The sequence below is a fragment of the Anolis sagrei genome, chromosome 6 (genome assembly GCF_037176765.1).
Source record: "Anolis sagrei isolate rAnoSag1 chromosome 6, rAnoSag1.mat, whole genome shotgun sequence".
In the NCBI taxonomy this organism is placed as follows: domain Eukaryota; kingdom Metazoa; phylum Chordata; class Lepidosauria; order Squamata; family Dactyloidae; genus Anolis; species Anolis sagrei.
Genome location: NC_090026.1, coordinates 36620171 through 36647829, shown reverse-complemented (window position 1 = coordinate 36647829; position 27659 = coordinate 36620171). Strand labels below are relative to the sequence as shown.

Sequence of the window (27659 nt, the reverse complement as noted above, 5' to 3'; positions counted from 1 at the left end):
TATATCTATTCAGTGTATATTCTAGTTGGATGTCCATGATGATTTGCCTGAATTACTAAGGTCTCTGTTCTGAATTCCAGAGGCAATACTCTTTCTGTGATTTTTTTTTGTTTAAATAGGATGTGAGTGCAACTGAAGTAATTCATTCAACATATAACATGGTAGCTGAAGTATAGCCACCGCTTCTTCAGCTCTGACCTCAAAGTGGCCCATGGTGCCTCTTGTCTTGTTGCATACTCCTTTGTTTCTTTGCAACTACTCTAAACGTTCCTTATACATTTGCTGTGTTTACATTCTTTAAAAAATGTAAGAGAAACCATCAAGAATGACAGCATGTAAGCAAATAAAGAAAATGGTTGACATAGGAATCTCACAAATGCACTTGCAAGTTTCTCTCAAAGGCCAGCCAGTTAGTTTCATTAAAATTTCTATTGAGATGACTAGAATAGCTATGTTGTCAGGAAGTCCTTCCAAATCTTTTGGCAATGTAACAGGATTGTTCAAAGTCTAAGCTTGTTCAAATAGTCAATGAATTGGAAGGTTTTTCAACAAAGTTGTTCTTTCTGCTTTTTCCTTTGATATACCTTATGCTCATGGCCAATTTTCCATATAATGGCAAGTCAAAAACTTCTTGGAACCATGTTTGAATATTCAAATCATCTTAATACTTCAAATGTTTGGTGATTTGCGTATGAACAACAAAAAGAAATTGCAAAATTAAGTATTTGTTATTTAACAATGCATTACTATGCAGAAAAAAAAGAAAAGTATTGACTCCTTTTTATGATTTTTTCTTTCATAATACCTTCAATACGTTTTTAAATACAGTGTTCCAGAATGTAAGCTCCATCTACCCACATATGAACTGGCATTCCTTGTACCCTGCACCTCCTTTGGCAAATTTCTTGAACATCTTTGCAAAGTAGGAAAGGTTTCAAGGATACTAATGCCATCTATATATAATTTTAAAAGCACTTCCCCTCATTTTAGCAAAGATGAAGTGGAATAGTGAGTTAGTCAATAATTTTACCTAAATCTCATCTGGAAGAACTAAATTTTATTGATCTTAGTTGGGTCCATACTTGTTTTAACTTTTGAAACTAATAAATTACAGATTTGTAAATCAGCCCCCTTGTTCCTAGTTGAGAGAACAGTTCAAATCAACTCAAAAACTAGTAATTGCTTTGGAGGTGTCTGTAGTCATTTGCTGTGTTTCAGGCTTCAAACATCCAACCCAGTGGTTCTTGTATTGGACAATTTCCTTTTCAGCGATAATGTTTAAATTTCGAATCCATTAAATAAACCTGTAATTGATAATCTGTTGTGTATATGTTCATTGTTTTCTCATCCAATAGGAAAATACAACTTATAGAGAGGGCAGGGGAAAATAATGTAGTTTATTTTCTACAGCATTATTTCATTTCTTAAATAAGTTTATAACCAAAGCTAAGTATTCTTTCATCAATATCAACAAAATGAGTTCCAAAATTCAAATACTTTTAATGTATCTAAGGAGGGGATAATGGTACCTTTGTACAGAACAAAATAATTATATATAAATAGAGCAGAACTTTTGTCTCCCCATTCAAAATTACCCCTTTGGTTAAGATTAAGGTGATCTGAATTTATTCAAAATCCAAAATAGTCAATTCAGCTTCCCCACCCCCTCTTTAAGTTGATATAAAATTGACTTTTTTTGCAAGGTAAAGCTAGCAAAGTCTTGAGTTTCACACATTTATATTTGTTTTTTTGACTTGAAATCCTTCTATAACCCCTTACTACTGTCTTCATTGTGTCCCAGTTAATGTGCTAGGCACTTCATTAACTGAAAAAAAAAAGATTCTGATGTTTTTTGTAAATCTTGGCAAAAGGTTTCTTGTAAAGCAGTGAGAGGTGGAGACACTAAACCTTTGTCCTTTTATCAGGCTTGGCCAACTTCCATGTTAAACTCAGAGTTGTGATCAAAAGCTGTAGCAAGTTGGATTGTTATGTCTCCATCTTTATCAATCACATCGCCAGACACCCACATGTGATCTATATTTGTATAGAGTTTGTGCAGATCTGAGTAATGGGTGTATTCCTTGCCTGTTAGGTATTTCCACCATGTAAGCCCACAGAAGTAAAGATTGACAAATCCCATAGAACTGAATCTTGTATGTTTACTTTTAATAGAGTGCTGTCTAATTTGGCATTGGATTCAGTATTGAAGTCAGTATCAATACAGTATTGAAGTCTCCTCCCTAAAAGAACAGATCATTCCAAGAATGCCATCAATTTCTGTAGTAAATGCTTTTTTATTGGGTTATTATTATTATTATATTTATTTATACCCCGCTTTATCTCCCCAAAGGAGACTCAAAGTGGCTTGACATAAAAGCATAAATATACAATTTAAAATATAAAAATAATGCAAACATTAAAATAGAATTAAACACAAGCAGCATTTTAAAATTCACAGTTAAAATTAAGGAAAACAGTTAAAAAGCATGAACTTTTTATTTCCAGCATTCCCTTTAATAACAATAAATCTGTTACCTTGATCTACTGAAATATCTTATACCTGTAAGGTATTGTAACCCATTGTCTGCCAGAAATCAACTTAATTTTATCCAGGATTGTAACTTGTAGTTAGAGCTGATCAGGTATTAATTTTGCTCTCTGTCACTCTGGAATTGACATAACAGCAATCAAAACACAGAGAAATACAGGCATTCCTCCTTTCTATCTACCTCCCTTTCGGTGGATGGCTAGAAACTATCCTTGGTCTCCGCTGTTGTACCAACTGAGGCAAGACTACTTGGGAAAAATAGAAAGTACAAGACTACCCTCTTGAAAAATATTTACCCCTGCCTCTTCCTTTTGATTAAACTAGACCAACAATTATGTAAATTCGGTAAATGTGAAAGAAGATTGCCAAAACAAATTTAAAATTTGAACTATCTCAGCAGTAGAGAGCAAACAAGATGGCAGTGTGTCCCTCTGTCCAAAATGTTCTAAAATATTACTCCTGCTTGCCAAACAAGATAATTATGTGTGATTCCTTCATTTCTTTCACCCAGTTTCCTTTCTTCTTGTCTTGGAGTATATTGCTGCAATCCAGGAGTTTGACAGGGTCTAGATAGGAAAAATGGGGGGGACAGGTAGAGAGGTTGTGTCCCATTACTCTCTACTGTTGGCCATGTGCTCTGCTGTATTTGTATTCTTAACTTTGCACCAATGCAGATCTCCATCTCTGTTGTCCCTCACCCACAGGTCTCTAGACATCTTGGGTCTCCATTACCTATATGTTTCTATACATATAGAAACATATAGGTAATGGAGATGTGTCTCTTTTCTACTTTGGGGTGCGTATTTTTCTACTTTGCAACTTAATAACAGTCTCTCTCTTTTGCACTGTTATGGATCTCTCTGCACTGCCGTTGGTCATCAAGCCTTTTTTTCTCTATGAATCTCTTCATCTCATAGCATTTTCTTTTCTTTGTACTACACAGATCATCTGCTGCCTTTTTTTCTATTGCTCATCCATCTTTTAGCCTTCTGTTTCTCCATTTACTCCTTTTCCTCCTTGTTCTGTGGTTGTTTTTCTTTTTCTTTTGCTGTCTTATTCTTTGTGTTTAGTGTAACATCACAATGATATCATTTCCCAGCAATTCTCATGCTAAGGGAATCTCAGGCACAGATGCGTCTTGTGTCATGACATGTTGGAATAAGTCAGAAAAGTTGTGCCAAATTCTCTACAGCTATGAAGATAGGCAACACTGCACTTCCATCCATACCTGTTTTTATGTAGCTGGAGTGTGGGGCACATAGGCTTCATTTCTTCTACTCCACCAGTCTTCCACAGGCAAATCCTCTCTGTGACTATGATTCTGAGGAAATTCCAAATGTTAACCCTCTGTGGCCGCTTCCTGTGCCTTTATTAGGAACATCTAAAATGTAATCATGTCAGCAGCTATTCCATAGGCGTAATGCACCAAGTTTCACACCACATGGGAAAGGCACATGCTATAGCTCCCAACTGTTCCATCCTTGTCTCAGTTTCCATAGCAGAACTTACAATGCTAGTATGTCACACAAGCCAGACAGCATTTATCCTCTGCCCAGCTGGTGTGAGAAGGAAGCTTCTGATTGGAGATTATGAGAGCTGTAGTGCAGAGAATGAGAGAATAGCAAGTTGGGGGAAAGCTGTGCTGTATGCTGTTGATGTAGGAGCTATTGCAGTGTAAATCCTTCTCACCAGTGTAGCATATGAAACCACAGGAACTGAAATTCAACACCTGGAGGGCCACACATTCCCCAGCCCTGCCCAAAATAACCACATATCTGGTCCTGCAATAGCATTGCAATAACCCAAGTTCCTTTTGTGCTTCACAATTCTCTGTGCTTAGAGACAGGTGGCAGTTCTAAACTTGGAGGATTTTTGTTTGGCAGTCTAGACAAAGATGCATGCCAACATGACATACTTGAAGACAAAAGTCCTCCCTCAAGACAGAACTTAGTGGTCTGATTGCCTGAGGCCTTCAGAAGCAAAGCTCATAATTTATGGATGATGGTCACTAGTTTGTAAAAAGGCTTAAACAGAATCAGGGAGGGTGGTAAATCCCCCAGTGGATATTAGCCATGCTGGCTAAAAGGAACTGCCACATTGAGAGGTAGTGTGGCTTTTAAGTACCAGATGTGGTGAAGCAACAGTGGGAGAGGTTTAGTTCTGCTTGTATCATCTGTTTGATCACTGTGGGAAACAGGAACAGATGTCGGACTAGATCATTGCTTCTTAAACTGTGGGTCTTGACCTCAAATGGAGTTCTTTTAGCTTGAGTTGGAGTCCACGAAAAATTTGTCAACTGTAAAAAGTTTCTGAATGCCACACATTTGCACAATCTCTTAGCAACAAAATGCAGTGTTTATAATGACTCTGAAGAAAATGCTTCAGTTGTACTCCACAAAGAGGAAAATCAGCCTGTTTAGTAAGCCTTGCAAATGCTGATTTATTATTAATATATCTATTTTATATACCTATATACCTGGGGCCAGATAAACATTTCTCAGGTGGAAAGGGTCATAAGTAGAATAAGTAACCTTGGACTAGATAATGGACAAGGAACATATCACCCTTCATATGTTGGATTTCAAGCACCAATCAGCTTTGAATGTTGGTAACAACGGTTAGAGCTGAAGGGAGCTGCAACCCAGTGACATTTGGAGATAATAGCAATAGTTCTCCATGAAGAAAAATATGTCCATGAGGTATGGCTGTTACTCATAAATTTCTATACTCTACATTAACAAAAGGTAATATATATATATCTCATTAGATCATAAGTATATCACTTAGCCTTAAAATCTATGGATAAATCAAACACTAGCCTTCCATAGGCAGCTTATAATGGGTGTGTTATATTGCTCGTAACTAGTTTAGATTTTCTTAATATTAAGAGATCTCCAGGTTTAGTCTCAACTTATGCTACTTCCTAATAAGAAGGGTTTCATTTTGGTAAGCTTGACAGAGGATCATGAATTTAGTTTTAAGAGATATTGTGTGCTTTCGAGTTATTTGTGACGTATAGTGACCTCTGAGGCAAACATTTCATGGGAGTTTCTTGGCAAGATTTGTTCAGAAATTTATTTATTTATTTCAAACATTTATATCCCACCCTTCTCACCCCCAGACTCAGAGCAGCTTACAGCTAGCAATCATTAGATGCCACACAAACAATAGCAATAACATCCCAATTAAAACATTAACTAAACAGTAAATTAAAAACATTCATTAACAAATCCAAATTCAAATTCATTGCTTTGGATCCACATTCAGAGGTCTCCCAGGAAATTTCCAGAGTTGAGAAGGGCTCAAACTCTGGTCTTCCAGAGTCCTTAGTCCAAGACTGAAACCATTATACCATGTAGGCTCAAATGTAGAATGAAAATGTTTTGTGTTGAATTCAGATTTCATTATAAGCTGCATCCCCATAAGCTGCATAAAATTCAAATTTTATCAGAATTAAAGAATTTTTAAAAAAATCAATTAAAAATAGAATCTTGTTGGACTAGTGATGGAATAAAGGAGTGCAATGGAACTAGAAGCGAAATGATATGCCTCCTTTATATTGCAGCCAATTGTAGGCTCCCTAATATCAGTTCTTGAAGGCTAGGGAGACTTCAGAAGCTGGTTTTGAGTCAACATGAAGGGCTAAAAGTGTGTGTGTGTGGAATGATTCTGTAGTGACTACCAACACAATGTTGAATTTAATGCATTCACCCACCAAGAAAGTCTTGAGCAAGGCAAATAAGGCTCAGGACAGGGGCTGATTCGTTAAGATCTCCTCCCCAATTGGAAAGTCAAGGTAACTAGAAGGTGAGATCTATGTCAAGGGTTAAGTTAACACAAGAAAGTATTATGTTGCTCTGGAAAAAGTACTGCTATTACTCATTTCTTTAAAGGACTTATCACTACCTTTGCAGATGCAGATCTTACAAACCGACAGGTGGAAATCAGTTAAGAATTTCTCAGTTTCTGACCCACATTCTTGTTCTGGTCTATTTTCATTTCAGATTGCAGGATTTTATTTTCAGCCCCACATGGAAACTGTGCATATTTTGGTACACATTTGAAGTGGTTTTAATCCATGTTCTTTGCAACGACTAAAGCATGTTTTGCCTTCATTTTATAAAATGCCCATAATTCTAGTTGTTGGCATTTCAAAAACACTTGCAGAATGCAACACTAATAGAGCCATCGAGGCATAGTGGTTGGGTTTATTGTAACTGTTTATTGTAACTATTGTGTTGTAACCACAGTTCAAACCCTTTCCAGGCATGGAAACCCACTTAGTAATCTTGGGCAAGGCAAAAAATCCCTTGGACAAATCTTGCTAAGAAAACCCCATGATCGGTTCAATGCAGTCTCACTAAAAGTTGGAAATTACTTAAAGGCACACAATAACAACAAACCTCACAGGTTTTTAGGCAAGATACATCATAGTCACTTGTTAGTCTTGGGAGAAGCAGAATTGGTATTTTAATTTGAAATTTAACATTTAACATTTCACGAATTTAACATTTCTTCCTCAGTGATGATTAAAAGGTTTCGGATATCAGTACCTGATCTCAAGGCAACCAGACACCTGGATTTTCCTAGTTTTATTGCGGTACTTCCCAGACCTCCTACACAAAAACCAGTCAGCTCTGAACTTGTTCTTGCTCATCATGGTAAACACACTGGTTTTAACTGTTAGCATCATGGTGGTTTTTAAAAACTGTACAGCTTTCTCATACCCTGGTTTGCCTTGAACTTTGGAACCAGGATGCATATTTGTACAAGATGAAGCAGAAAGACTTTCAAGTTTGATTCTAGATGCTACTTTCTATCATATACATATTATTGACCTGGGAACTCTGGGAATGTGCCGTCTGTCAGTATTTGCAAAATGACACATTTTAAAGTGTATCTGTGCAGACAGATGCTGCTTTATCCGGAGTGATTTGTTATTATGTTAGAGATTAAGGACAGGTTTAACCTGGAATCTCCCAGTCGGATTAGGGTTTTGTTGGCATCTCTCATCACAGAGAAAGAAAAATACCTTGTCCCATCTATTGGTTGAGCCCTGGGGTTTAGTTAAACAGCTGCTGTGGCTGGTTGCATTTGGAACTGTAAACATATCTTTTTGGTGCCTTTTGGGCCTAGTGCATTTCTACAGAAGGGTTTCTGTATGAATGTGTGTGGAGGCATCAACAATTTCATAGGAGTTTGGGAAATCAGAAATTACTTCGAATTTTACTTCAAGGATAGCATTTAACAGAACTGGAAGGATCTCGTCAAGGCAAAAAACCTGATACAAGTGAAAATCCTATCTAAAATTCTTTAAATGTTCAATTCTCATTTATTACGGGTTGTGTGGATGGGTACCCAAGTATCATTCCTGAAGGCAATATTTTAGGTTAATAGGTATCTTGTTCTTCCCAGACTTTGGAAATGTTCTGTTTCGTTGCTGAGGAGTTTCAACTTTCCCCTCTTCTAGCAGCAAACTTGCAATTATTTCTATTTTCCAAAATAAGGTTGTGTGAATTGCCTTGGCCAAGAATGGCCTAGCTTTGTTGTACTAGTGGTATTTCATGCCAGTTTCTAAAATCTACTTTTATTTGAGTTGTTTGTTTGCATTATGCTCCCTTTCTGAACCACTTGAGTATTGTCATACTCACACAGCTGTTAATAGTGGGAACTATCAAGAAGAGGATATTTTCCTCAAACATTAATGGAAAAAATGATGAAAGTTCTGAAATATCAGGTACTATGGTCTATATTTCAGACTTAGGCAGTGCAAATCAAACTCTACATAACTGGTATATCTGATAAGAGCATGTAAGAGGTCTTTCTTGGTGGCTACTCTAAGGCTATGTAGCTCCCTTCCTAGGGATGCTAGACTTGCACTATTCTTTCTTTCCTTTGTAGGCAGGTGATCTTTTGCCAGATCTTGAGGGCTGACTGCTTATGGGGAAGAACTGTTTACATTTGTTCTTCTTTTTTCTATTGGTTTGCTTTTAATTTTAGTGGTAGTTTGATTGTTTTTTTAAAAAAACTTTTGTACAATGTATTTTTTTAAGCTATGTGTGCTTTCACTTTTTAAACTGCATTGGGTCTCAGACATGTGTTATGAGTACCACTACTTCCTTCACAACAAATCAGGGAGATTCTTTACACCTCTCACCAGGGCATCCCAACAGTGAGTTTTCTGTGCTTTTTACAACTGTTTAAAAGTTGCTTACATCACTCTCCTGTTTGTTCGCTGATAACTGGCATAATAATTTAGAGGAACCTGGTAGTTCTGTTCCTTTTCTTCTTCTTCAGCATACTAATATAGGAAAGAGTGTACGTTTCTGATATGAGATCTTTGAAACACCCCCCCCCCCCGAAAGAAATGAAACTTCATTTCCTTTCTTCTGACTCAACCTTGTAGTAAGTAGAAGGTCTCTCAGATGAAGCTTGATTCCCTCTTTATTTAACAAAGAGCTATTATGGGCAATATATTGGTCACTCAGTCCTTTTTATTATTGAAGGATGTTACAGCAATTAAGTAAAAAAGGGAATTTTGACAAGAGGCATCTGCTGAAATTCTCTCTTTTTCACAACCATTAAAGATATAAAAACTGTCTTCAGTTTTCAATCTGCCAACCTTTGTCAGAGAAGGAATTTAATCAATGTATTCAATTATGAGGGAAGACAGATATTTTTTCCCCTTTATGTCTCATAAAAGTAGAACTTGGGATACAAAATGAAACTGAATGATAGTAAATGGAGAATTGGCAAAAAAAGGGAATACAGTACTTCATGCCACACATAAAACTCTGATGTCCTGGATGGAATCTAATGCATTTTTGGGGACTATCAGCTAGTTAGAAATATTCCCTTCATGGGCAAGGTACATAGGAAGGTGGCAACTGGACAACTCTGATGTGTTCTTGGATAGCCACTCATTATCTGGATCCATCAGCAGAAATTGCTTTTGGTATCCTGAGGAATTTCAGCAAGGGGGTGCTGGATAACAAGCAATCTGCTGAATGTCTACTTCTTCATAACTATTAAATAAACAGCATCTCTTTTCAGTTTTCACTCTAGCCTGGTGGGTAATCTATGCTAGAAAAATGATGGAACATCTGAAAGTCCATCATTGATCAATACTATCAACCATAGCATCATTGTAGATAGGTTCTTCCAAGTAGATGACATGATGTTTTGCCTTCCTGTCCTGCTTGAAGACAGAGAGAAAAAGAGCAATTCTAGACAGAGGTGCTGGGAAACTTTTGCTAAACCCTGTGACAATTATCCTGCAAGAGTTCCATTATATCTTTTTTTCTAATTTTTTAACTGGAGTGGAGAAAGTGCAGTTAGGACCAATGCCCCCCCCCCCCCCCCCCAAGAATATGTTGCTTCCTTTTGGTTTGGTGGCAATTTTACCTTTGGGGGGAGGAGGAAGTTCAGCTGCTCTTAATCCTGGTGAGTGTTTTTATCAAATAGGACCTGATGTAGAAGTTTACATTTTGGGCAATAAAAAGGGAGCAGTGGGGTAGCTTTCCAGTAGCCCTCAGGGACAGTGCAGGTCTCATATCAATGACAGCTTCCTATCCATAACATCTGTTTGAAACCACTGGGAGAAATCATCTTGGGATTTTGGATGAGGTGTTATCAACAAAATCTGAATGACATGTAACTGAATTTCCCCTTTATATCTGAATCAAGTGAGGCAGTGGAGTCGCTGAACTGGTGTCTGGGATATGTAATGGACCAGACAAAGAACTAATATTTTGTGATTTCTATATTTATTAGGTTTATATCTTATTTTTCTCCCTCAAAATTGGACATAAGACAGATAATAAACAGAAGCAGGCCTACTGAGATGGAGTAGTTTATCTACATTGATGTATTCTGCCTTTTCTGAACACTGTTATACTACTGCTAACAGTATACTACTGCTACCGATGGGGATATTTGTGGATTCAGGTTCCTTACTGGAGTTTGGCCCGAAACTGGAACAACAATCTGCAGACTTGCCTATGTGCTATACACAACACTGCCTTTGAATTGCTGTTGCTATGTGGTATACGTGATACTACCTTTGAAAATAGTCTGAAAGGTTCAGTTAGTTCCAAAGATAGGACCATGGTTATTAGCAGGGGCTCAGGTATGGAAGAACATTATTTCAGCACTTAAGGATGTATCTGAATTGACTGCTGGTCTGCTTCTGTGCACTGAAAATAGCGGTTTGCCATGGTCAGCAGGGAATCCTTGTTAAATTGGACCTGAGTGCATCTGTAATTGGAGGGCTTCAATTGGCAGAGCCATAGGAAGGAAAATCAGGGTCTCCTGTGGGTTTCTTAGCCAGGAGGCTTGCTCATGTTTACCTGACCAAATCACTGTGAGCTAAATTGCTCCTGTCCTGGCCATTCATCAGGCTATTACTGTCTCTTTACTTCACCTCTCCCCAGAGTCCGAATAAGCAGTCAAGCAAGTCATTGTTCTGCACCAGGAGTTGTGATAACTTGCCTTCTACATGGAAGACTGAGCCATATAACTGTACCTCCTAGCCAACATACAGATGACATAGATTGTACTGTGAGCAGATATGGGCATAGATTTATTCTTCTTCATAATCAGGCAGAAATGTAAGGGACATTAAGTACTTAAGCTGTAGTCTTTGGATGTTGAAAGTCCTGTTCAGCATCCCTGCTCATGCTCTTAGATTTCATTAGAACTCTGTATTCTATACATATACATTCTGGACAATCTTAAGGGGAAAGAAATGCGTGTTTAACAAACAAAAATAATTACAGCATATGAGATTATCAGAGTACCAAGTTCTTTGTTATAGAATCTCTGACAAAGTTTACAGGAGTTTGCTATAAAAGAAACGAAGGATGCCATTTGTTATAATGTTTATCTATCCAACAAGATTAATATAGGAATACGGGTACATTTCACCTGTATTAGAGTTACATTTGCCTGAAGTACAGGAGAAAGATTTCGCTGTTGTTTCTACCAGTTAAAAGAACTCTCCTCTGAGGGATTTTCCTCCCTGCTGTTCTTAATAATTGCAAAGTTTTAAATACTTATCTGATTGACTTGATTCGTTTTTAAGGCTTTTGCATTTAATGTTGTGTTTATGTTTATCTTAAGTGGTCTGGTGGCCCTCTTATACTTTAGTTTGTTAGTTGCCTTGATCTTTCTGAATAAAGAGGCTGGAATAAATTCATTGAAACAAGTAAAGACCATAGATTTGTGCTATTCTTCTTATTTATGTAAACAAATTAATTTACAAGCTTTGTAGCCTGTGGTGACCAATTAGTTTTGTAATTCGTTTGGAAAACAGCACAACATAGTTCACGTTGGGGTCCCTTTTGCAACAGGAGAAGTGGCTGCTTTATTTATTAAGTCTAAGACACTGAACAGCTGCTTCATGTGTTCCTACAGGAGTGTTGTGAAACAACAACAAAAAAGCAGAGGCAACAGTAGGAAAATGTCAGGAGCAAGTTGGTGATGTTATTGTCTTCAAGTTGGCTCTAGCCTAGGAATTCCTCAGTTTGGGAGCAGCCACCAAGAATGTCTCACCAAGAACTTGCTGGTGGGACTGAGAGAAAGCCTTCTCCTAAGGATCTTGAAACATAAGCAAACTTAAATAGGAAGATATTGCCTTTCAGATCATCTTGTATAGGGCTTTATAGGTCATAATGAGGACTAAGAATTGCAGCAGTAACCTTAATCCATTTCTCTGGATCCAGGCCATAGTGTGGAATCAAAGAACAGTATAGCTCTTCCGGCTCCCGGGACAGATGTATGAAATATAGAACTTGTATCACATTGGAGCATGGTTTCTTTTTGTATTGGCCACCCCAACCTATTTGTTAGGGTATTCTTTATTTATCCCCATGGTCCTCGTCATTCAAATAAACTCAGAATTGCTCTGCTGCCGAAACCACTCCTACTGCAACAACTCCAGGAGTTCATAACACTGTGCATTTGTTTCCCAGGCAAGTAAAAAGCGTATGGGTGAATGCTGATGTTGAACGTTGAGTGGGAGGAAGCTGGTTTACTAGTGGCAGCTGATGTGCTGGAAGGAAATTACTCTTTCCTGTCGGGGGCAGCTGGAAAGGCAGCAGCAACAAGAACTGTGAGGCCCAGGAGGTTACTGCATGAATGAAGCTACTGGTGGACACGTGCTTGTGACCCATCAGTGGAACCCACCAGCTGCTATTAGAGAGATACCAAAATCAAGACAGGTATCAAATATGTGTAAGAATGTCATAATCTGTTTGGCAGGCTGAAGTCCCGGACTGCTTCATTCAGAAGATTATAGCATTAGATGCGGGTATGTGATTGTGGAAGGGTAAGATGCTGCATTGGTTTGGAAAGAGACAACGTGTTCAATTGCACACTCAACCACATGTTGGGGGGGGGGTATATTATTAAACTTTTTGCAGAAATTTATTTTTAAAATTCTATGGGGGCAAGAAACCTCCAAACATGGTGGAAATGCTTTCTGTCAACCACAGAAGGCATTTTTTGGGTATTTGGGAACTCTCTCTCTATTTATGGGGATTCTCCTTTGCCCACTTCTGGTGTAAGCAAACTGTTTCAACCAGAGAGGTAGCAAATTTTCTCTACATTCAGAATAGCCAAAGAGATAAAGAGTTTCTTATATGTATTGAGTAATTTATGGGACCAGGATTTTGTATACTTGCATGCTGTGTTTTCGCTGCAAATCACCACTGCATGAATTATAACCCCATATTGTGCTGTGAGAATGCACAATCAAAGCACTCCTGACAGATGGCCATCCAGTCTGTGTTTAAAAACCTAGAAAACGAGACACCACCTTATTCCAAGGAAGCATATTCGATTGTCAAACAGCTCTTACAATTAGGAAGTCCTACCTCATGTTTAGGTGAAGTCTCTTTTGGTGTGGTTTGAATCTGTTGCTCCACGTGCTAATCTCTGGAGTAGCAGAAAACAAGTTGGCTTCATCTTCAATATGAGTAGAGTGCAGGACTATTATTTTGTTCCATTGCATTGCTCTGTAGGTAGACTGTTGTTCTGTATAACAGTTTGTGCCTGTGCTTCTGGGTTGTTGTGACCTTGTTTTTTAAAAAAAGGTTATTTGAAATGTGTTTGTGAGCATCTCAGATTTTATATGCATGAGAATCTTTGATGTGTTTTAAAAATGGAATCAGATTTATGAGTTCAAGCTGCAAGTTTATTATACCTTATCTGAAATGCTTGGAACTAGGAATGTTTTAGACTTTGGATTCTTTTTTGGATTCTTTTTTTTAAATTACAGTACCTATATTTGCATAAACATACATAATGAGATTTCCTAGAAATGGGACCCAAGTCTGAACATGAAATTTAATTAGTTATGTTCCATATATAGCCTGAAGGTAATTTTCTACACTCTCTTTAATAATTTCATGCATGCAAGAAAGTGTATGTGTACGCTAAACAATCGGAAAACAAAGGTAGCACTATTTTAGATATTCACGTGGATCCTTTGAGATGAAGTGAGCATACCAACGATTCTTCCTCCATCTGATGAGGTTGTAAAATAAAAATGTGGTTAAGTGACCAAAGTTTCAGACAGCAAAGCTCGTAGTGCAAGAAGATAATAAGAATAGTGAAAGAACCAGTGGAACAACTACGGACTTGATTTTGGATGGGATGATTTTAATAACTATTTTTAAATCATGTTGTTTATTGCTGGGTTTTAATATAAATGTTATTATATTATCGATGCTTAAATTTTTATACTTTATGTCTAAATGTTCTTTATGTTTATGTTTTAATTTGGTTAGGTTAATTTATAGTTATATGTTATTGTCTTGTTATCTTTCGATTTTCACATGTATGTACGACATTGAATTTTGCCTTTATAATGTTGGAAACTGCTTTGAATTCCCTTAGGGGGAGAAAAGCGGTATATAAATGTAGCAAGTAAAAAAATAAATAATTTTTTTGATATGGGACTTCCAGATAAGTGATGCTCAACCTGTACTATAATGATTTAATGGAGGGACAATGGGAATCAACATGGGAAGAAACTCATAGGGCTTGTCCTTTCTCCACCCACTTCCAAAGTCTTTTCCCCCCACTTAGCTGCTTTTAGGTATCTATTCGAACAGGTAAAACTTTTCCCCCTATCTTTTACTACTTCTGGAAAGTTTCATTGAGATTTCTTTTATACAGTATCAGTTCCATAGATGAAACTGAAACAAATGACAGTCCCTTTCTACCGCTCTTCTATTTCAGAGGTCAAATTTCTTGTCTTTTCACATGCCCAAACTCTCAAGGTTGACATACATGTGCACATGCATATAATGTTATAAATAACATGTGTCATATTTGCTTACTCTTATCCTGAAAGTATCACTTTGGCAATTTTAAATATGATTATTGGTATCTTGGCATCTGAACGTGTTGTATTTTGAGTTAGACCACTTTATTTATTTATTTATTTATTTATTTACTACATTTGTATACCGCCCCTCTCAGCCCAGGGGCGACTTGGAGCAGTTAACAATAGGCAACAATTTGATGCCAGGACAGTTACAACAATTAAAGCAATCATAAAATATTGTTAAAACACTAACAACAATATAAAAATATAAAAACCATACAAAGCATTAAAAACATTATCCAAGCGTCTCCATATCAAATAATTGTCCAGTTGCATCATCAGTGGTCGATAATATCGTATAACAATGCCATATTTGGGAAGGCCTGCTCATTGTAATCAGTTAGAATTGCTTTTATTCAAGCAGTGATCCTGAGGATGCAAATCGTTTGGAGAACATGTGGTCCTCCAGATGCGAGCAGCTCTGCGCATAACCCTTACAATTTCCAAATAATGTTGGAACTATAACTTCTATTATACTTTACCATTGGCTATGCTGGAAAGGACTCCTGAGAACTACAGTTCCCATAGCTCATTGTTTCATTTTCCTGTCATTTCGCAGTTTGGAATAATTCTGCAGCTTGTGACCAAAGAGTCATCCATTTTTATTTTAGTGGCTACTATTATTGCAGCAATACTATGGAAAGCTGTTGCATTTCATTTTCCAGTGCATCTCACAGGGTTTTTCTAGCCTAGGTTCCTACTTACTTTCACAATATAATAGACATTGACTTCCCTCCATGGCCAAATCTACATGAAAGAAGTAATCATTTATGTTATGCAAATGTTATTCGAATTCTTCATCCCCATTCCATCATTTTTAGTCTATAGTAGGAGTGTGGGGGGGGGGGGAGTACATCGTGTGGATGCCGTTTTGGTCAATTCATCCTTGCAGTCCCTCTGTTTCTCTTAATTCCTCAGAATCCATCTGCTTTCCCCCCAAAAATTCAAAACACTTAAGTTGATTTTGAAGAGATTTTCACCCAAATGGCCCCAAATGTCAGAAAATCACATACAAATGAGTTAGCTTTGCTTCCCCATATCCCATAATCTCTGAAATTATACTATTTTCAGCTGAAAACTGATTAAAAATGGTGAGCGGAAATGATGAACCCTGACATACAGATTGGTAGTGGTAGCAGAAACAAAAATCTAGCCTTGAATCTATGGGCCCTTGATCTCATGGAGGAATAAGCCACTTTTTAGAAAAGGGAAGAGGTTGGCTGTAACGGAATCCCTAATAACTCTGTCACCAATTCACTAAGTATAATCATGCTGATGACACACAACCCTCATACACACAGGGAAGGCACCAATCACCTAGAATAGGGAAACACCATGATGGCACGGCATCAGAGGCCCCTTCCACACAGCTGAATAAAATCCCACATTTTCTCCTTTGAACTGGGATATATGGCAGTGTGGACTCAGATAAAACCAGTTCAAAGCAGATATTGCGGGATTTTCTGCCTTGATATTCTGAGTTATATAAGCTATATGGAAGGGCCATTAGAACGCAATCTTAACAGTATGATCCTGATGATATATTCTTCTTGGAGATCTTCTAAATCAGTGGTTCTCAACCTGTGGGTCCCCAGATGTTTTGGCCTTCAACTCCCAGAAATCCTAACAGCTGGTAAACTGGTTGGGATTTCTGGGAGTTGTAGGCCAAAACACCTGGGGACCCACAGGTTGAGAACCACTGTTCTAGATCAAGGCTGGAAAATGTATGGTCCTACAGACACATCCACTTTGGTCCATTAGCAGCCACTACTTCCAGATATTGTTGGAATGCAATTCCCAACATTTATTACTATTGACTATGTTGAGTAGAATCAGAAAATGGGAGTTTCATCAGTATCAGAAGGGGCATGTGAGATGTTTTGAATATGTTTTGATGGATTTAAACTGTGAATTTTTAGTGCTGTTTGTGTTTAATTCTGTTTTAATGTTTGCATATTTGTATATTTTAAATTCTATGCTAATGTTTTTATGTCAAGCCACTTTTAGTCATCTTCAAGAGCGAGATAGTGGATGTTGTTGTTATTATTATTATTATTATTATTATTATTACAACAACAACGTGATACTTTCCTTCCTTCTTTTTTTCTTCTGCTGTATGCTGGTGCTTGTTCCTTCTAGCACTTTTCTTGTTCCCAACTTTTGTTAAGAGTTAGATTTCCATCACCATAGGTGGCAATCCTGTACATAGGGACAATGCTAGGTTTCATTATGGTCTTCACAACCACAGGGAGAGCCTGATAGTGATGATGCATGATGGGAGCAAGTGCAACAGTGATGGCTGAATGAGTAATTAGGTGTCATTGTCTGGTTCTCTTTTTATCTGATATTTCTCAGTCAGCCTTCTCCATTGGCCATACATTTCCTAATAAGTCCCCACTGAAGATTGTGTTTAAGAATTTGCCTATTGCAGGAGATGACTGCAATGGAAATAAAAACTTTTTAGTGTAGGAAGTTTCATTAGACTTGGCCTTCAGCTTCTGTTTGTTCTGCTGCTGTGTGTGCTTTGGCTGTGATTAGTGCAAGGAAAAAATCAGCTGTTTCTGTTGGCAGAATATTTGGTGTTCATCAGCAGCAATGGCTGTGCTCCTGATAGCTGTTTCTGGTGCATGTTACAAATTACCCCTGAAGTTTTGATTTGCTAGCAGTGGAGCCCTCCTTAAGGCTAACTGCATATAGTGAAGCCTCCATATCTATGGATTCAACCACCCATGGCTTGATTTTTAAAAATCCATAAAGCAAATTTTCTTTATGCTATTTTTATGTAAGAGATGCAATTTTACTGTGCATCGTATATAATGGGATTGGTGCATCTACAGATTTTGACATCCATGTGGGATCCTGGAAAGTTGGTGCCAAAGGAAAATGTCAGGCACATCTCTCCATTAATAGGAATGCCACGAGTGGGGTGCCAAGGCTGAGAAGACTCTGCTCCAGTAATCACCTGTCTTATTTCAGATGACTCGTGGCAGGTTCACATAGCATCTAGTAGTCTTCTCAGGGAACATTTGTGCTGTAAACTGCAGAGGAAGAAGTACAGCTTTTATATTCCTATCCAAGATAGGAGAAAGAAGGGGATCCTACTATGAACCACTTCCCTTTTCCATCTCCTTAATGTACTAGAAACAGAAGTGGGTAATGCTGGTCTCGTGCAATGTTTTTCATTTCCTCAGTCCATTCTGGTCTTTTCCCAGGCTGTCCTTTGGCTCGGAAGATACTTGCATTTATTTATTTCTGAGCTTGCAGTGGTATGTCATGTGCTTCAGCGGCTGGCAATTCTCCGGCTCTTCCTCTCCCCTTCTTCTGAACACATGGTACTTCCTTATTTTTGATCACTATTGCGTCATCTCCTAAGATTCTAGCTACTGAATCTGACTTGTCAAGCTTCAGATGTAAACGTGACAAGGCAGCGGCTTGCTTTTTATAGATGGATTGCCCTCATCTGTCCTTTCTACACAACATTTGTTGTGCCTAGTACAATACAAGCCAGTTTAAATGCCCAGGGTCCTGAAATAAACTGCCAAGCTTGAGTGTCGCCCAGGGCAAAAATAGAAGTTGGCATCTCTGTGCTGGTGTTGGGAAGTCTTACCAACCCAAAATAGCACCACGAATTCAGTGACGGGACTCATCCTATCATCATGTTCTTGTGGCTGGATGTCTTACTCTGTGCGACATCCCAAAATCCATATAGAAACGGTTTTGCTTTATCGGGCCCAAGGCCTATCTGTCTGGTTTAATCCAACGGCAGGAAACCTACTGGGGCACTTTATTACTACATAATTATAGACTGTATTCTACCTCCATTGCCTGTGTAATCCTGGGATTTTGCAATTTATGGAGGGGTTTTTATAATGGTCTGCTGGGGAATTCTAGTACCTCAAAACCTCCAAAAGTTGCAGCCATGACAGTTAAAGTAGAATTATACTGCTATAATTGTATAGAGTAAAAGGGCCCATGCTATTCTTATGCTTTCCCCATAGCAACAGATGCTGAAGTGTAAGCTCCCTTTAGCAAAATATATTGACATGTAAACTGCTTTTGTATATGTATTCAGTTCATTAATTTTCATTGCACCATTCTTTCAGTGAACTCAGAGATCTTACCCTTCCCCTACTTTGTCTTTACAGCAGTCCAGCAGATAAGTCATGTTGTAATTACCCAACGTCACCCAGTTTGTTTCATAGCACAGTGCGGATGACAACCTGCATCTCCCAGTGCCAGCCTAGCAGTTTAAACACAATACAACATTTGGTCATCAACAAATTTGGCCTTATCCATAAATGTGCACAATTATCTTAGGGCATATGATCGTAATGCTATTTGTGGTAGTAAATTCCATTAAGTTGATTCTAAGTTATGTGAATCAAACCATGCTTTTATAAATCACATCAGTCAATCTTAAAGAATGCTGCTCCCCAGGTATTTGTGTTACGAAAAGGAAAAAGATTTCTGTGTCCAGAGTCTAACATGGATGAAGACTATATTGTTATAGAATCATAGAGTTCTCAAATCTAACCAAAAACCATGCAAATGTATATAAAGCACTAAACTGGTGTAAGTTATGGCTATACCAATTTAATGTGATAAACCTCCTTATAAAAGCTTTTAGTGTTGAAAAGAAAGATATAATTACCAGAATATCCGTCAAAAATCTTGTGACACCTTGAAAAACTTAACATTTGTCACAATATTTACCATACTTTTTGTTTAATTGTTGTCTTGTGTTCCTTCAAGTTATTGTTGAATTCTGGCAACCATAAGTCTTGGGGTTTTCTTGGCACGATTTGTTCAGAGAGGGGTTTGAGATTGAGAATATATGACTTGCCTAACGTCTCCCATTGAGTTTCCATGGCTGATGATAATTTGAAGCCTGGCCTCCAGAGTCACAATCCAGTGCTCAAACCAGTAATGGTCACCATATAATATATAATGATCTAGGTGTTCAGCTTTTGCAATTCGGTTCCTACTATACACACACACACACACACTTCCAATCCAAGCCAGTATAATAAGTATCTGTCAAAGGAGTCAGCATCCCATGCATCAGATGAAGGGGTTGTATTCCATAAAAGCCCTCTGCTATAATAAAATTTGTTAGCCTTTCAGATGCCACTAGATTGTTTGCTCTTCTTTGCAGGATTAATAAATGCACCAAAAGATATGCAATTGCTTTTGTGATATAAGGGTTACTTTTCAGAAAATATAGCTGTGAGATTGATGCTGTTAATTTTTTGGTGAAATTGCTGCAGGCTTTCTGTGTGCTTTCTGTGTTCTTTCCCATCTAAATGGCAGGCTTTTCCATCTGCCGCAGGCTAAGGGACTGGGAGCACAGAACCCCCCCCCCCCTCCCCGGAAGGAAACTATATAAATATCCCATTTAGTCAAACCTATATAGTCCCATCAGGAAACCAGTTATGAATGATCCAATGTAAAATGTATTATGACCTTTGGTTCCTTTTCCCACTCTAAATTATAAAGAGCTCCAAATAGCTTAGCCTCTTAGCCTGGGGCCTCAACAATTAAGAGGGGCAATATACCCTAAGGCAGTGGTTCCCACTTTTTGGTCCTCCAAGTGTTTTGGACTTGAACTTGCGGACATTTTACTTGCAGTTAGGAATTTTGGGAGCTGAAGTCCAAAACACCTGGAGGTCCAAAGGCCTTAAAGGCAGCAGATGCTATAAGTAGAGTCACTTCTAGTTAGTACTTGAGTGGAAATGAATGCCAGGTACTGAATGCTATGTTTTAGAGGAAAAAATTGGGAAAACTACCTCTGAGGATTCCTTGCCTTTAAAAAAAAACTCCTATGAAATTCATAAAGGTAAAGGTTTCCCCTTGCCCTTAAGTCTAGTCAAGTCTGACTCTGGGAGGTGATGCTCATCTCCATTTCTAAATCAAAGAGCCAGTGTTGTCTGTAGATGCCTCCTAGGTCATGTGGCGAGCATGACTGCATGGAGTGCCGTTATCTTCCCACCGAAATGGTAATAATAATAATTTTATTTTTTTACCCTACTTCCATCTTCCCGAAGGGACTCGGGGTGACTTACATGGGGACAAGCCCGATCAAGGCAGTTAAAATGTAACACATTAAAATACATAACAATGTAAAACAAAGTAAAACAATAACATTGTAGGGTTGTTGTAGGTTTTTTTGGGCTATATGGCCGTGTTCTAGAGTCATTCTCTCCTGACGTTTTGCCTGCATCTATGGCAAGCATCCAGGATGCTTGCCATAGATGCAGGCGAAACGTCAGGAGAGAATGCTTCTAGAACATGGCCATATAGCCTGAAAAAACCTACAATAACCCAGTGATTCCGGCCATGAAAGCCTTCGTCAGTACAATAACATTGTACCTATTGATCTGACATTGACATGTTTTAAAACTGCTAGGTTGACAGAAGCTGTGGCTAACAACGGGAGATCACCCTATACTGCGGATTTGAACCACTGATCTTTCGGTCAGCAAGTTCTGCAGCTTAGCAGTTTAACCTGCTGCACCACTGCACCCCCCTATGAAATTCATAGAGTAGAATTAAGTTGACAGGAAGCCTGAAGCACATACACAGTCAAAGAGCCTGTGAGCATGGTAATTTCCTTGCTCTCTGTTTCTCTTTCTCTTTCATTCTCTTTCTCTCTCACACAACATTTAAAAACTAAAGTGGTCCCTTGTTATCTTTTGGGATTTGGTTCCAAGACGCATTGTGGATACCAAAATCCATGGATGCTCAAGTCCCATTATGTACAATGTCTTAATAAAATTGTGTCCTTTATATTAATTGAAAAATCAGGGTTTGCTTTTTTAAAACGTATTTTCAAAATGTGGATGGTTGAATCTGTGAATGCAGAATCTGTGGATGAAGTGGGCAGAATATACAATCAGTTACTAGAGCTTAGAGAAAGGGTCTTTTGGCTTCGAGAATGCAGAGCAGTCTATTTTACTTCTGGACTATAATCACTATAGATGTACTTAATCCACCCACTCTATACTTATTTTCCCTTAGCTTTTCTGGAAAGAAAAGGATAAAATGGTTAAAATAAAATAATTAAATAATTATAAAAGAATCTGGGTATTTCTACACATCTGTATTTGAGCTATACGAAGATGCATAATAAGGAACTACACATTCTGCATGTGTAGCTTTAATCTATAATGGGAGGTTGGGGTGAGTCCAGAGCAGCACAGGCTAAGGATGCATTGATCTAAAACAAAGGTGGGTAGTTGTGAGAAGGTGAGGGGGCTACATTAACTCCCTCTCCCAGTAACCCTTCTTTCGGTCCCACCACCATCCCAAGTACAGTTGGTGGGGATGAGAGAGAGAGCCTTGTTGGTGGTGCCCCCCCCCCCCCCCGGCCCTAGAGAATTTAGGATAACCTCTTGTGTAGATTTTAAGGGTTAGTCTGAGGACTTAGTGTTGGCATTATTTTGGCACTTGGTTCGCTAATTGGAAACAACCAGTTTTATCCACAATCATGACTGCATTTTATGAATTTTAATATTTTATTATGTGTTATTTTGTAATGTGTTTCCAATTGTAATCTTACGTTATTATCGTTTTTATGTCTATATATTGTTTACTATATGTGTGGCACCTTGGAGTGCTTTGTCAGCTCCCTGAGTCCCTTCGAGGAGATGGTGGCAGGGTACAAATAAAATTTATGATGATGATGATTATTTAAGGCTGTATCTCCCATATCGAAAAACAAAAGAAAAACCAAACCCTTTTTGCTCATAGAAACCATCAGTTTTGCGAGGCTCCTTATCCTCAAGTAATTTAGGCTCAGGAGAGATCTTTTTAAAAAACAGAAAGTGATTGTAAGTCACTCTTCTTTTACTTTCTCTTTGAAAAAGAGCCTCTCCTGGTCCTAAAATGGCCCAAGAAGTCCAACAACATGGCAAGTGTTGTTTAGAGGCAATTTGAGGGCATAAAAAATTGTAGGGCCACATTGGCCTATGGACTGCACTTTCCCCACCTTGAGCTAGAGGCCATATAATAATAATAATAATAATAATAATAATAATAATAATAATATCACACAATCCTAGACACTTGGGAAGTGTCTGACGAGTGATCAAATACAAATACCAGCATAGTGATCTTGTTTGCTGTCTACTAATCTTGTTGTATCAAATAATAATAATAATAATAATTTTATTACCCTTCTCTCCTTGTGTCTCAAGATGGGGTACAACATGGATTATATGTCATATTTATGTAGTATTAACAAGCCACCTCTTCAGCAGGTCCTGAGCTATGGCAGTGTGGATCCAAGCCCAGCAGCTGCAGGGGGATGCCCTGCGACAGATGCAAGCCCTTTATGGTCAGCACTTTCCAATTGAGGTCCGCCATTACCTCTCACAATGGATTGAAAGCCAGCCATGGTAAGTCAGCCTAGCTGTCCAGGGCCATCTTCAGCCTTGCAGCGGAACTAGGCATTGCGAGTTCATTGCAGGTCCTTTATGAGTGAAGGAAATCCTCTGTTGCACATTGTGGAACTGTCAACTGCTGCCATAGTATATTTTGTAGGCAGCCCCTCCCACATATGTCTCGGTATCTCTGTTTTGTACTGGTACAAAACAGAGGTACCAGAGCAGTGGCATTTTAACCCTTTGCTTCCTCTCATGCAATCCAGTCCAGAATAGAGCCCTCAACTGCAATTTATGTCATCTTATTAAAATGGGGATGATGTCTCTGACAAAGTAAATTGCAGGTCCTACTCCCAGTGTTAGAACCACAATGGGCCTATGGTAACAGATAATTTTTGACAGGGAAAAGATCCAGGCCACAATGATGCAACTGTGATAGCATATATTTTGGCCTTCATTCCACATGACTGGCAAGCTACTTTGGTTTTCCAATCAAGATAATTGTCTGCTATATGTGCCTTCCAGGTGTTTTTATCTCAAGCCAATTTTTTAACTGGTTGCTAATTCTCATATCAGTCACTTGCTTCTATTTTGCATCTTCCAGCGATGCTATCTTGAGACTACTCTAAATAGTCGGTGCCTGCTCAGCGGACATACAGTTCTTGGACAGTTCTTTCCAAATATTTCTCAAACAATCTGCTATTCTAGCTCCACAGTCCTCATGAAAGGATTCTATAATTAATTCATTTGTCCAGGTAGCTTTCATGTTAAACAGCTTCCTTTCACTTGCTGTATTCACAACAACAGACAATTCTTGCTGGTGAATCCTGCCATACCATTAGTGCTAGTCAAAACTCTTGCTCATACTTAGATTTTTCCAGAAATGTGAATAGAATTTTTAAAAAAGCATAAAATATTTTTCTTCCTGTAGGATCCTGGTTTGTTGATGCCAAACAGGCCAGAGCTTTTCCTCAGGTTACAAAACTATAGAAACAGACTATATCTCAAAACCCATTGTGGATACTGCCCTTAGAGGCGGGACAGAGAAGAGAATTAGTTTGGGAAAGTTGGCCTACATATAAAGAATTACTCACAAAAGAGAAAGGAAATTACAAGCTAAGAAAATAAGAAGTAATCAATCAAAAATACAAAAATGTTTCCTGGTTCCAATATAGACAGCTGAAAATACTACAATAAGGACAATAATATGGGATTTGCTGATAAAGACTCTTTCTGGGATAAAATAATGATAACAGAAAAGAAAGTCATCACAAAAATTTACAAAAAACTGCTAAAATGGGCCACAGAAACAAAGCAAGTCAAAGAATACATGGTAAAATGAGTGGCCAAAAAAGGTCACACAAAATTTGAAGAATGGGGAAAAAAATCTGGAATCATAAGATAAAATACACCTATGCGTATGACTTAAAAAATAATTAGTAGAAAATGATGTACCAGTGGTACGTCATCCAACAAAAACTTGCTAAATGCTATAAAACCATACAAAATAAATGCTGGAAATGTGAGACCCAGAGAGGCACTTCCTTCCACATGTGGTGGACATGTGGAGCTGCAAGAAAATACTGGAGAGAAGTTCAAGAGAGAATTCAGAAAATGTTGGATATAAAAATCAAATTGGAACCAGAATATTTTCTATTGAAAGTGTTTGACACAGAAAAAGAGAAAAACACCTAGTAACAGCTGCAAGAATAGACTAACCCAACTGTTGTCAACATACCAAAGAAAACTCATGATCCAAACCTACTGGCAACCTATCAAAGAATATTTGAAGTGAGAAAAGATGGAAATATTAATATGTTCAAAGAAAAGATTCAAGAAAATAGTTGTTTCACACGATAGTACAAAAGGAGAAGTTGAAAATAAGAACTTTTGAAAGGACAAATAAATACACCACTATGGAGTAGATGAAGTTACAATACCCTTTTTTACCTGCCCTAATTTTTTATATTACTCACCATCTTTTTCCTTCTCTTTTTTTCTTTTTCCTTTTTTGTGAAAATGTTTTGTCTTTACTTCCCCTTTCCCTTTCCCAATGGCCTACCCCATATTTCTTCCTTTTTAATAATATTGAAAAATACTTATTTGTGTTAATAAAAAGTATTTTAAAAAAACCAAACCTTGTCTTAATTAGGAGCAACATATCAGGCCTTTGTTCAAGTTGTATGCATTTTAGGCTTGCTATTTTAGGCTTGCTAGCCACTTGTCTGAAAAGAGGAACCAAATCTAGTGCTGAATGTGCACTACTATGCAGTTAATTCAAAGTAAGTTTCCCAGGAAGCTTATTTACTATTTGATATGAATGACGCCACCGCCTGTTACCCAATTTTGGTTTCCTCATCTTCTCTGATTGGGGAAAAGGCAAAATATTACTTGAGTTGTAGGACTATTCTAAAGGGGCATGTGTCATGTATTTTCAAGTTGTTTTCTCTCTGTGACTGAAATTTTAGACATTTCTGCAGCTCATTTGAAACGGGCTGTGCCCATTTTAAAAATTAGAAGAGAAAGGTTTTTAAACAATTAAAAGTTTATGAAGTATTTAAAAATATTTTGATAACAGCATGCCCCATCCAGTCTGCAATGATAGGAAAGGGTGATGTCTAAACCTGTATTCTGTTTGTTTATGTGCACATCTATGACAGTGGTACAGTGGAAAGGTAGTGAGAAAGATCTGTGCTCTATGTTAGTGTCATGTGTTTATGCACACTGAGCTAAGTGACAAATGAGTGAATTTCTATTTGATTTGAATACCTCTTTATGAAGAAATTGTAAATTGTAATTAGTGATTGTAAGAAACTGGGGAGTGGTAGTACTTTCAGATGAACTAAAATCATGCAGAGGGACATACGTGTGTTACAGAGCTAAGTAAAGGTAAAGGTTTCCCCTTGACATTAAGTCTAGTCGTGTTGGACTCTGGGGGGGTGGTGCTCATCTCCATTTCTAAGCCAAAGAGCCAGCGCTGTCCATAGACACCTCCAAGGTCATGTGGCCAGCATGACTGCATGGAGCACAGTTACCTTCCCGCTAGAGCGGTACCTATTGATGTATTCACATTTGCATGTTTTCAAACTGCAAGGTTAGCAGAAACTGGGGCTAACAGTGGGAGCTCACCCCACTCCTGGAATTTGACCTTTTGGTGGGCAAGTTCAACAGCTCAGCGGTTTAACCTGCTGGCCCCTGTTACAGAGCAAGATAGTCTCTAGATCAGTGGTTCTCAACCTGTGGTCCCCAGTTGTTTTTGCCTACAACTCCCAGAAATCCCAGCCATTTTACTAGGATTTCTGGAAGTTGAAGGCCAAAACATCAGGGGACCCACAGGTTGAGAACCACTGTTCTAGATCTTCCTGTGGCCAGCTTGCCTCATTTTGGGATAGAGCCCATGGGCAGAAATTGCCCTGTGAAACTCATGCATGCAGTCCTGATTTGTATCTAATCTAACAGGGACTCCATTGACCTGGACAATCCCCAGGAGGGTGCCAAAGCCACTCAGTTGCTGGAGGGTCTGATTCAGGAACTGCAGAAGAAGGCAGACCATCAAGTGGGTGAGGACGGCTTCCTTCTGAAGATCAAACTGGGTCACTATGCCACCCAGTTGAAGGTGGGTTTCAGCTGCTGGGGGATATAGTAAAAATTGGGAAACAATTGAGAAACTTTGCATTCAGGATTCCTAATGGATGGGTGGGCTGTGGGGCCACTTGCTACTTTTTCCCATTCTTTCTACCCTGAAATTTCATTTTGCTGCTTCTTATTGTCTATAGAACACATATGAACACTGCCCTTTGGAACTGGTGCGCTGTATCCGGCACATCCTCTATCATGAGCAGCGTCTAGTCCGAGAGGCCACAGATGTAAGTGAAAAGTAATTGGTGGAATGGCAATTGATATAGTTGGTTGGAAAGTTATATTTAGTTATGTTTAGTGAAGTGAAAGTTATGTTTAGTGAAGTGAATGAACGAGAATCGGGGGACAGGTTAGGTTAGATATAGGAATAATCAGTGGTGTTTAAGGCCTGCAGTAGTTTGGACAGGAGAGAAAGAGAGCATGAGATATGTTTTAAATGTAATAAAATTGTTCTGCTTTGTCACATTCAATTTCAGTTACAAAAGTATGTGTCCTTCTGGAATGCAATATATTATAAATCTCGAATTCAGACACAGTATCTGTGGTGGAAGCAGTGAATAAAGAGGGGTGATATAAGTTGGATAATAGTTCACATAGGTCACATCTAGATTAGGGCGTCTGGGAGGCCGCTGCAGTTGGTGGCTACAACAGAAAGACAAGTCCATGCATGGGTAGCAGAGGGGAACAAAGAAGAGCCCTC

At 38.3% G+C, this 27659-nt stretch overlaps 1 protein-coding gene across 2 annotated transcripts in view; it reads left to right on the top strand.

Annotated features, from left to right (window-relative positions):
• Window positions 1-27659, top strand: part of LOC132778223 (signal transducer and activator of transcription 5B) — an 83100-nt gene that overhangs the window by 29398 nt on the left and 26043 nt on the right. The window contains exons 3-5 of one of the 2 annotated variants that reach the window (XM_060780981.2): window positions 23198-23335; window positions 26780-26936; window positions 27097-27186. In XM_060780981.2, the coding sequence (XP_060636964.1) occupies window positions 23208-23335; window positions 26780-26936; window positions 27097-27186 (375 nt within the window). In that variant the 5' untranslated portion in view covers window positions 23198-23207. Of the gene's footprint in view, window positions 1-23194; window positions 23336-26779; window positions 26937-27096; window positions 27187-27659 lie in introns of both variants that reach the window. The other variant, XM_060780982.2, reaches the window with a different exon arrangement.